This window comes from Oncorhynchus masou, chromosome 7 (assembly GCF_036934945.1).
Source record: "Oncorhynchus masou masou isolate Uvic2021 chromosome 7, UVic_Omas_1.1, whole genome shotgun sequence".
NCBI lineage: Eukaryota > Metazoa > Chordata > Actinopteri > Salmoniformes > Salmonidae > Oncorhynchus > Oncorhynchus masou.
The window spans coordinates 15,812,645-15,823,904 of record NC_088218.1 but is presented as its reverse complement, the minus strand read 5'-3'; the positions used below and the strand labels follow the sequence as shown (position 1 = coordinate 15,823,904).

Genomic DNA, 11,260 nt, shown 5'->3' with positions numbered 1-11,260 from the left:
AGGTTAGAAGGTCCTGGATCTGGAGAGAGGGTCATTTATTCTAGTTGGCTGAGCTAAGGGATGAATAATTGTGGCCCCTGGGTGGGCCCCGAGGCCCTGGACTGAGTGGACCAAACCAACTGGGAGGACAGGGTGTGTTTAGGGAGGATGTGGAGGATAAGAAGGAGGGGAACTATGCCATGATTGTACCCAGTAATATGTGAGGGTGATTTTCACTCACACACAAAAGCAAATCATGCAAGTACTGATTTGCTGATTGTACAGTGCCAACCAAAGAGCTAAGGAGTATTTGTAGAAAATACATTTAACTTTTTGTCATCTGTAATTTTTGTAATCCATTTTGTAATCTGTCATGTGACAGGTGTACATTTGATCCACCTTTTTTCATTTTGAATGGGAGGGAGAGAGAGAGAGAGTGTGTGTGAGAGTGACAGAGAGAGAACGGGAGAGAGAGAGAGAGAGAGCAAGACGAGAGAATGAGAGAACAATAGAGAGACTGTATTGCTCTTGTAGTAATCGTTGTGGACAGTCTCATTTCTCAGGGACAGAGACCCAGGTGACGAGGGGGATCAACAACAGTGTGTGAGCAACGCTGGGGTGACAGTGACACATAACACTGAATCTGGAGGATGTTGGATTGGGGGGGGGGGGGGCACATACTGGAAATGAATCTGCCAACAGAATCTCTTTTTCTAAAAAAATACAAGATTGAAAGCAAGAGATGACTGAATCAGGCTATCATTAAAATCTCCCTTTTAAAACGGTGTAGGTAGGGGGTGGGTTTAACGCAGGCGGGTGGTGATGGGGGGTGTAGGTAGGGAGGGGGTGCTAGTGCCAGAGATGTTTCAGGCGGTGTGAGGCCACAGAAGTGAATGTGACAAGCTCCTAGTGTAATTACGCTCACCTTGTTCACAGCTCAGACTAGGAAGAGGAGGAAAGACATTAAAAGAAAAGAAAAACACACTGATGAGACACTTCACCTTTTCTCCTCCCCTCCTTTCCTCCCCCAGTCAGCCTCATCTCATCGCTGTCTTACTGAGAGAGAGAACTCATAATGTTTGCCTTTTCCAATTATTAAGGTGTGATGGCGGGCTTTCTGTATCAGATACGTTAATATGGAGTTAACCGTACTGTACAGAAGAAGGAAAAAACAGAACATATATTATCTTTTGTTTGGTCCAAAAAAAAAGGCAATTGAATAAATAATCTCACCATTTCCTCTTTCAACTTTTGAATCCCTCTGCTGTAATGAAACTTCACGTTGGCTGGGATACGTCTGTTCCCATCGAAACTATAGAAGCTCTCTGAGATGGCTTGAACTATTTGGGTTAGGACTCTAAACGGTGTTGTATTTTACCTGCTTTACTACTGTTAAAGCAGCACTGCTCTCTAGTGGTGGTTGTGGAACCCAGCTGTATTTCCATTCAGATGTGTTGCAGTTGATTAGGAACCCACTGTCCCGTCCGTCATGATTATCCCAATAGATAATGACAATCTAATTCATTACCCTCCATGACTGGACTGTCTGATAGAGTCCAGAACTGGTTGCAAATAATCAGTGGAATTAAATGTAGTCACAACTCCCAATGAGACTGTAGCCTTTTTATTCAAAGCTCATCACAGTTGATTATTCCAAATGTATTTAATATGGTCCATCTGTATTACTCTGTGAGAGCCAAAGACTTGACCATGGTGTCAGTCACTACTGGCTCTTGTTATAGACTGAACATGGAGGTCTGGGCCTTTATGGCACTGGAGTCACTGTTCATTCCCAACTTCCTCTCTGGATGTTTCCCCCCTCAGTCACTACATTGGCACTTTGTGATGGCACCTCCGCACTGTTCGTCCAATCAGGATGAAGAGCAGTGCTGCCAGCAGGGAGAAGAAGACGGAGACCGGAGCAAACAGGAAGGAGAGGCCGTATTGGACGTTGAGGTGGTAGACTGTTGGACACTGAGAGGACTGTTGTTGCTGGGCAGCGTAGTCCTCCAGAGCGTCCAGTACCTGGGTCCAGACTACATACATCATTATTACAACCAGGAGACATAGACCTGGAGAGAGGAGAGGGAGAGGGGGAGAGGGAGGGAGAGGGGAGAGGGGGAGAGGGAGAGGGGAGGGGGAGGGGAGAGAGGGGGAGAGGGAGAGGGAGGGGGAGGGGGAGAGAGGGAGAGGGGGAGAGGGGAGAGGGAGAGAGGGGGAGAGGAGGGGGAGAGGGAGAGGAGGGGGAGAGGGGAGAGGGAGGAGGGGAGAGAGGGGGAGGGAGGAGAGGGAGAGGGGGAGGAGAGGAGAGGGGGAGGAGAGGGAGAGGGGGAGAGGGGGAGAGGGAGAGGAGAGGAGGAGAGGAGAGGGGGAGAGGAGAGGGAGAGAGGAGAGGAGGGAGAGGGAGAGAGAGGGAGAGGGAGAGGGGAGAGGGAGAGGGAGAGGGGGGAGGGAGAGAGGAGAGAGGGGAGAGAGGAGAGGGAGAGGGAGAGGGGGAGAGGAGAAGAGGGGGAGGGGGAGGAGAGAGGAGAGAGGGAGAGAGGAGAGGGAGAGGGGGAGGGAGGGGAGGAGGGAGAGGAGAGGGAGAGAGAGAGGGAGAGAGAGAGGGGGAGGGAGAGGAGAGGGGGAGAGGGGAGAGGGAGGGAGGGAGAGGGAGAGGGAGAGGGAGAGAGGAGAGGAGGGAGGGAGGGGGAGAGAGGGGAGAGGGAGAGAGGAGAGGGGGAGAGGGAGAGAGGAGAGGAGAGGGAGAGGGAGAGGGAGAGGGAGAGGAGGGAGAGAGGGGAGAGGGAGAGGGAGAGGAGAGGGGAGGGAGAGGAGGGGAGAGAGGGAGAGGGGAGAGGAGAGGGAGAGGGAGAGAGGAGAGGGGGGAGGGGAGAGAGGAGGGAGGGAGAGGAGAGGGAGAGAAGGAGAGAGGGAGAGGGGGAGAGGGAGAGGGAGAGAGAGGAGAGAGGAGAGGGAGGGGAGAGGAGAGGGGAGAGGAGAGAGAGAGGGAGGGAGAGGGAGAGGGGAGAGGGAGAGGGAGAGAGGGGAGAGGGAGAGGAGAGGGAGAGGGAGAGAGGAGGAGAGGGAGAGAGAGGGGGAGAGAGGAGAGAGGAGGGGAGAGAGGGAGAGGAGAGGGGGAGGGAGGGAGAGAGGGAGAGGGGGAGAGGAGAGGGAGAGGAGGGAGAGGAGGAGAGGGGGAGAGGAGAGGGAGAGGAGAGGAGAGGGAGAGGGGAGAGGAGAGGGGGAGAGGGAGAGGGAGAGGGAGAGGGGGAGAGGAGAGGGGAGAGGAGGGGAGAGGGAGAGGAGGGAGAGGGGAGAGGAGGAGAGAGGGAGAGGGAGAGAGGGGGGAGAGAGGGAGAGAGGAGAGGGAGGGGAGAGAGGGAGGGAGAGGGAGGGAGAGGGGGAGAGGGAGAGGAGAGGGAGAGGGAGAGGGGGAGAGGAGAGGAGAGGGAGAGGAGAGAGAGGGAGGGAGAGGAGAGGGGGAGAGGAGAGGAGGGGGAGAGGGAGAGGGGGGAGAGGGGGAGAGGAGAGGGGAGAGGAGAGGGAGAGGGGGGAGAGGAGAGAGGGAGAGGGGGAGAGGGAGAGAGGGAGGAGAGGGAGAGGGAGAGGGAGAGAGGAGGGGGAGAGGGAGGGGGGGGAGAGGAGAGAGGGGGAGAGGGAGAGGGGAGGGAGAGGGAGAGGGAGGGGGAGAGGAGAGGAGAGGAGGAGGGGAGAGGAGAGGGAGAGGAGGGAGAGGAGAGAGGAGAGGAGAGAGGAGAGGGGGAGAGGAGAGGGAGAGAGGAGAGGGAGAGAGGAGAGGGGGAGAGGAGAGGGAGAGGGAGGAAGAGGGAAACATTCAATACAAGTTAATAGAACATAAATGTGTCTGCTGATTAGTGGCAACCCGTCATTCAGGGCAGGTGGGGATGCCTGTTTGTCATGTTATTTTTGCATTAATTCGTGTCACATATCAGTTTGCAAACAGTTTTAAAATATATATATAATAATGTTAATTAAGCCGCATACAAACTTGGTCCATTTTTTTGCTTTCTTGAGTAAGGCAGCTCCAAAATGCAGGTGTTTCAGCCTAGCTCAGTGCTTTCTGTGGTGGTTGGGCAACCAGCGGAAAATATGGAGCGTAGGGGTTGGTAATGTTCTCCAGTTGTGTCGTGATTGGCTCAGTGTTCTGTCACTAGTGGGGACACTACATCACCGCCAAATCTCAGGGCAGAGCTAAAAAATTCAAGCCCCTTGGGTGCTGCCATAGAGTTACATTAGAAGTGCCCATCCAAGAAGGATCAAGGTCATTGGCCACAGAGTAAATGACGTCAAATCACGTCAGCTTTGATTGGACTGATCATGTCAACATCATACTTTCGAGATCTTGGCTAGCAAGTTAGCAGTCATCATCATGAATCAAGTCAGAAATCTACTGGCACAATGTTTTTAAATCGTTGTCATATGAAGAGAAATAATGAAGAGAAATGATAGATAAAATGTACCAGTGCTGATCGGCCATTGGACATTACACAACAAGTTGGAAATTGCAAATTCAACAATGAGTGGTTTGGAAGGAATCAGTGGCTCAGTGCAAGCATTGCAAAGCAACCACTAGCCTGCTATTCAGTGGAGTGGCTGTACGGTCCCAAGTCTGGGTTTAAGGGTCTCTTTTCCAAGCTTAAAAGGATAAGTATGTTTTAGAGAAATGTTATCATTGAGTTTTAAAAGAGCTTTCATTGTCTGAATATATGCCCCTTAGATTTATCCTATCATTTTTGACTTGGTGTACAGGGAGAATACTGTAAAAACGACCCATGTTTTGAATTCTGTTGTGCATTTGACTACGTCCGTCCTAGCACGCACATTCATGTCTTAATCGAAATTACGGATTGCCTCATATCCCGTTATGCCATAATTTGTATATCTCAATTGTCAGTAGAAACCACATTTGTTAAAACAAGTCAGCCATATCAGCTATGTTTTTGTTAAAGAAAGTAAATGTGTCTGAATGAACTGTTTCGCTGCCAGACAAGGCTCAGCTGATAGCCAGGTGTAGCAGTGGTAAAGTCTTGGGACTGCTGTTGGGACTCTGCTGTTTGGACAGCTTTATGTAGGCACCCTGTGTGGGCAACGTTTGTCACTGTTATAGTGTAATTCATGTAAAACAGATGGTAAAATCGCCACTGCTTCAAATTGAACTTTGAGCTTCATGTAAGGTTGAGTGGACCCAACCATAGCTAGTAACTCATGATGATCGTGTTCCCTTGCTCTGATCAGACAATGCATGCATCAACCAATGGTTGCGCACTACGTCATCGACTATGCCTTCTGGCACCAGATTTCTATAACATATGATGTGGTTTGCTGATATGTAAAAATACCTATCCAGGCATTGTTAGATTTGGCATGCGTCAGCACTGTCTGAGCAGAGGAACACAACCGATAACTCACCTCCAGTGAGCAAGAGTGCCCCGCCTACTTTGTAGAGCCTGTGGCTGGCCAATGGAGAGGCACAGATGATGACAAACCCACCAATAATAAGAGTGACCACGCCCACGAGAAGGAAGATGCTCCAGAAGGCCCTGTAGACTGCAGTGTCAGGTGCCTGGTAATCCGTGCTTTGCTCAGAAGCATCAAATGGGAAGAGGTAGGCAGGCACACAGACCTTTTGGTGTGGTTGATTGGCTTTTGAAAAAAATGTATGTTATATTTTTTTAGTTCATTATATTACAGTTCAGGTCCTTCTTGTCATTCATCAATGAATTTATTGTCTGCTACAGTATTTCTATTTTATAAACAGATGAAAAGAACTCTCCTACTTACTGATCCAGAAGTTCCACATCATGTTCTCCTCTCTCCTCCCACTGAAGGAGCACCTCCAGAAGAATCCCTGGTGGAAGAATGTCACAGAGTCCTGATGCTCCATCTCCCCCTCCCCAGGTCTGAGGGCCCCCAGGGCCACAGGTCTCTGATGCCCCCCAGGGCCACAGGTCTCCAAGGCCAGCAGCCAGTAGTCTGTCCCAAAGGACAGCATCAGGGACAGGGCCCCCAAGCCCCCGAAGAACCCAGCTAGGAAGAGGAGCACACTCAGCCTCTCAGCAGGAGACATGACACTAGTGAGGCCTATCTGTCTTCAGTCGGTCAGTCAATTGTGAAGATTTGTCAATGTGAAGATTTGTCAGTCTGTCGGTGTGTCGGGTGGTTCGGTCTGTCCGTCTGTCCGTCTGTCCGTCTGCCTTTATGCGTCACTGTTTCTCTGTCCGTCTGCTTTATGCGTCACTGTCTGTCTGTCTGTCCGTCTGTCCGTATGTCCGTCTGTCCGTCTGCCTTTATGCGTCACTGTTTCTCTCTCTGTCTGTCTGTCTGTCTGTCTGTCTGTCTGTCTGTCTGTCTGTCCGTATGTCCGTCTGCCTTTATGCGTCACTGTTTCTCTGTTCGGATGTTTGTCTGTCCTCCAGTATGTCGATTCGTCTATCGGCTTTGTCCCCACCAATAGCAGGACAGGGAAGGAACCAGATACTATCCTACGTACTGTAGCAGACCTATCCACCTTGATTTCCATTAGTAAATCCTCAAATACTTTGTCATAGGGGTGTGTCCAGGGGCAGAGCAAATATAACCGTCCGATGAACATCCAATAAGAAGTATCGTGCTTGACATGGAGGCTTCTAAACACGAGCTGGTTATTTATGCTTCATCTATTCCCAGCAACTCCCAGTCACCAATCAGATGTTGTGGAGAGACCTGTGTGTGTGTGTGTGTGTGTGCGTGTGTGTGTGTGTGTGTGTGTGTGTGTGTGTGTGTGTGTGTGTGTGTGTGTGTGTGTGTGTGTGTGTGTGTGTGTGTGTGTGTGCGTGCGTGCGTGCGTGCGTGAGAGGTATAAAAATAATCACTGTCGTCATGCGTGTGACACTTCCAGGGATACTGTTGCAATGTTTTTACACACATAAAATAGAAGTGTGTGTGTTGTAGTGTACCGTCTGGCACTCAGACCTCTGATGAAACCCTCTATCTGAGTGTCGCAGCCACTGCTTTTGTCCCCAAAATTCAACAAAATGAACAGATGTCTAATAAAGCGGGGGGGGGGGTTCAAAACAGGAAAAACAGCCTTCAGGAAGTATTCACACCCCTTGATTTATTCCACATTTTGTTGTGTTGCAGCCTGAATTCAAAATTGATTATATAGATATTTTTCTCACACGCAATATCCCAAAAGTAACATGTTTTTTAGAAATTATTTTAAATGTATTGAAAATGTATTACAGAAATATCTAATTTCCATAAGTATTCACACTCCTGAGTCAATACATGATAGAATAGATTGTACAATATTTTGTCTTTTGAAAGTATTCAAGCTCTGTCAAGTTGGTTGTTGATTATTGCTACAGATTTATTTGCAAGTTATGTCATAGATTTTGAAGACGATTTAAGTCAAAACTGTATATAGGCCACTCAGGAACGTTCAACGTCATCTTGGTAAGCAACTCCAGTGTATATTTGGATTTGTGTTTAAGGTTATTGTCCTGCTGAAAGGTGAATTTGTCTCCCAGTGTCTGTTGGAAAGCAGCACACACAGGCTTCCTTCTTTTCACTTTGTCAATTAGGTTAGTATTGTGGAGGAACTACAATGTTGTTGATCCATCCTCAGTTTTCTCCTATCACAGCCATTAAACTCTAACTGTTTGAAAGTCACCATTGGCCTCTGTATTTTGGAAGTAAATGGCATGTTATAGAAGAGTCCAGACGGGCCACTCTCACTACCTGAAAATGTTAGATTAGGATCTGTATTATCTATTTCATAATTATTATTATTATGTTTATTGATCAGATGTTATGGATTTGACCACATTTTCCATAACTACCAACTGTCAACGCCCTGAATCTCTCTGTCTCTATTTTGGTTTGGTCAGGGTGTGATTTGGGTGGGCATTCTATGTTCCTTTTTTCTATATTTTGTATTTCTTTGTTTTTCTTTGTATTTCTTTGTTTTGGCTGGGTATGGTTCTCAATCAGGGACAGCTCAGGGACAGCTACTTACCACGCTGCGCTTTGGTCCGATTATTCCTCCTCTTCAGACGACACCCTTAACAGAACTACCCACCACCAACAGACCAAGCAGCGTGGTATGGAGGAGCAGAGGGTTCAGGACTCCTGGACATGGGAGGAGATATTGGACGGAAAGGGACCCCGGAGACAGGCTGGGGAATATCACCGCCCGAAAAAGGAGCTGGAGGCAGCTAAAGCTGAGAGGCGGCGATATGGGGCAAGGCAGCGCAGCAGGCACGGGAGGCAGGCCGAACATTTTTTTGGGGGGGGAACACGGGGAGATTGGCGGAGTCAGGCGATAGACCTGAGCCAACTCCCCGTGCTTACCGGAAGCAGCGTGTTATGCGGTAAAGCGTACCGTGTCTCCAGGGCGCGCTCATAGCCCGGAGCACTATATGCCAGCCCCCCCCAAGTGCCATGCGAGAGTGGGAATCCAGCCAGGGCGGAATGTGGCAGCTCAGCGAGCTTGGTCTCCGATGCGCCGTTTCGGCCCAGGGTATCCTGCGCCGGCTCTGCGCAATGTGTCTCCGGTTCGCTGGGAATGCTTAGTTCCTCCTATGCCTGCGCTCCGCCCGTGCCGGGCTAAAGTGGGCATTGAGCCAAGTGGAGAGGTGAGAGTGGTAAGCACCAGATCTCCAGTGCCCCCACAGCCCAGTACGACCTGTGCCTGCACTCTGGAGTGGCCGGGCTAAAGTGGTCATCCAGCCTCCTCCACGCACCAGTCATCCGGTGCCTCCTCCATGCACCAGGCCTCCTGTAGGTCTCCCCAGCCTGGTGGGCCCTGTGGCAGCCCCACGCACCAGGCTGTCTCTGCGTCTCCTCCCTCCAAAGTCGCCCTCCAGTCTGGACCCTCCAGCGACGCCCTCCAGTCCAGTGTCGCCCTCCAGTCCAAGATGGACAAAGGGGGCATTGTTGGAGCTGTGTTTCTGGATCTAAGGAAGGCTTTTGATACTGTTAACCATAAGATTCTCATCACAAAACTGTCCAAGTTCAACTTTTCCCCCGATGCCTTGAGATGGATGAAATCATACCTTGAAGGCAGAACTCAGTGTGTCAGAGTGAGCAATGAGCTGTCGCCCACTCTTAGCTATGATGTGGGCGTGCCCCAAGGGTCATTACTGGGGCCCCTCCTGTTCAGCCTGTACATGAATTATCTGCCTTCTGTCTGTACTTGGTCTGAAGTTCAAATGTATGCAGATGATACAGTGATATATGTGCATGCAAAGAGCAAACAACAAGCTGCACAAGAACTCACTACTGTAATGGTCCAGGTTACAAAGTGGCTCAGTGACTCGTGTTTGCATCTCAATGTAAAAAAAAAACAGTTTGCATGTTCTTCACAAAGAGGGCAACAGATGCTACTGAACCAGATGTCTATGTGTCATGGGAGAAGCTCCAGGTGGTATCTGATTTTAAGTACCTTGGCATCACACTTGATTCCAATCTCTCTTTTAAAAAGCATGTGAAAAAGGTCATTCAGATAACCAAATTCAACCTAGCTCATTTCCGATTTATACGAAACTTGTTTTTCAAATCTATGATACTCCCCACTTAACATACTGACTAGTTGTTTGACAACATTAAAACCTATTCAGTCTGTTGACAAACAGGCTCTCAAAGTGCTTGATAGGAAGCCCAATAGCCATCATCACTGTTACATCCTCAGAAAGCACGAGCTCCTGAGTTGGGAAAATCTTGTGCAATACAAGTCTTGTTTTCAAGATCCTAAATGGCCTGGCTCCCCCTCCACTCAGTATTTTTGTTAAACAGAAAACCCAAACATATGGCAGCAGATCCACAAGGTCTGCCATGAGAGGTGACTGTATAGTTGTCACGCCCTGGCCTTAGTTATCTTTGTTTTCTTTATTATTTTGTTTAGGCCAGGGTGTGACATGGGTGATTTGTGTTTTGTCTAGGGTTTTTTGTAGATTTATGGGGTTGTGTTCTTTTAGGTGTCTAGGTAAGTCTATGGTTGCCTGGATTGGTTCTCAATCAGAGGCAGTTGTTTATCGTTGTCTCTGATTGGGAGCCATATTTAGGCAGCCATATTCTTGGGTTATTTTGTGGGTGATTGTTTCCTGTGTCAGTGTTTGTGCCACACGGGACTGTTTTCAGGTTTCTTGTTTTGTAGTTGTGTTCATGTTTAGTGTCTCTTATTAAAGAACCATAAACTATAACCACGCTGCGTTTTGGTCTGCCTCTCCTTCCCAGGAAGAAAGCCGTGACAATAGTTCCCTTAAGGAAAAGCAACTTTCTCCTTTCTCTGTGAGAGCTTCCCATGTCTGGAATACACTGCCATCAGACACACAACTGCACCACCTATCACACTTTCACAAAATGTATGAATACATGGCTAAAGGTCAATCAGATTTGTGATCATAATCCCTAGCTGTGTATTGCCGCTTCCCATGTTGTCTGTTGTCTGTAGCTTGTGAGGTGTGGAAACTTTGTTACATTTATGAATTTTGTCTTGCTGCTTTTTGTCCTATGTTGCTCTGTCTGTATGCTACGTCTTGCTTGTCCTATGTTGCTCTGTCTGTATGCTATGTCTTGCTTGTCCTATGTTGCCCTGCGTGTGCTCACTGCTCAATGATTGTCTATATTGTAATTGTTTTTAATAACCTGCCAAGGGACTGCGGTTGAAAATTAACCGGCTGGCTAAAACCAGCACTTTTACTGAAATGTTGATTAATGTGCACTGTCCCTGTAAAAATAAAATAAACTCAATAAACTCAAACATAAGACACTACAACTAGAAGTCAGAGAGACATAAGATACTAGACCTCAGAAAGATATAAGATACTAGAACTGGAATTTAGAGAGACTTAAGATACTAGAACTAGAAGTCAGAGAGACATAAGATACTAGAACTAGAAGTCAGAGAGACATTAGAAATTAGAACTAGAAGTCAGAGAGACATTAGATACTAGAACTAGAAGTCAGAGACATTAGATACTAGAACTAGAAGTCAGAGACATTAGATACTAGAACTAGAAGTTAGAGACATTAGATACTAGAACTGGAAGTCAGAGACATTAGATACTAGAACTAGAAGTCAGAGACATTAGATACTAGAACTAGAAGTCAGAGACATTAGATACTAGAACTAGAAGTCAGAGACATTAGATACTAGAACTAGAAGTTAGAGACATTAGATACTAGAACTAGAAGTTAGAGACATTAGATACTAGAACTGGAAGTCAGAGACATTAGATACTAGAACTAGAAGTCAGAGACATTAGATACTAGAACTAGAAGTCAGAGACATTAGATA

At 47.9% G+C, this 11,260-nt stretch overlaps 1 protein-coding gene across 1 annotated transcript; it reads right to left on the bottom strand.

Moving 5' to 3' along the window:
* Positions 1-1,587: 1,587 nt before the first annotated feature.
* On the bottom strand, positions 1,588-6,495 carry LOC135543026 (transmembrane protein 182-like). Its single transcript, XM_064970128.1, has 3 exons — positions 5,764-6,495; positions 5,392-5,625; positions 1,588-2,051 (listed from the first exon to the last, which is right to left on the bottom strand). Exons 1-3 carry the CDS (start codon positions 6,047-6,049, stop codon positions 1,807-1,809), a joined length of 765 nt encoding a protein of 254 aa, XP_064826200.1. The 5' UTR covers positions 6,050-6,495; the 3' UTR covers positions 1,588-1,806.
* Positions 6,496-11,260: the final 4,765 nt, after the last annotated feature.

What these genes read in the sequence shown, in the direction of transcription:
- LOC135543026 (XM_064970128.1), bottom strand. Translation starts at nt 6,049, where the DNA reads ATGTCTCCTGCTGAGAGGCTGAGTGTGCTCCTCTTCCTAGCTGGGTTC. An exon ending in GATGTGGAACTTCTGGATCA is followed by an intron (nt 5,626 to 5,763) that starts GTAAGTAGGAGA and finishes TTTTTTCAAAAG; the next exon opens with CCAATCAACCACACCAAAAG. An exon ending in GGCACTCTTGCTCACTGGAG is followed by an intron (nt 2,052 to 5,391) that starts GTGAGTTATCGG and finishes TCCTCTCTCCAG; the next exon opens with GTCTATGTCTCCTGGTTGTA.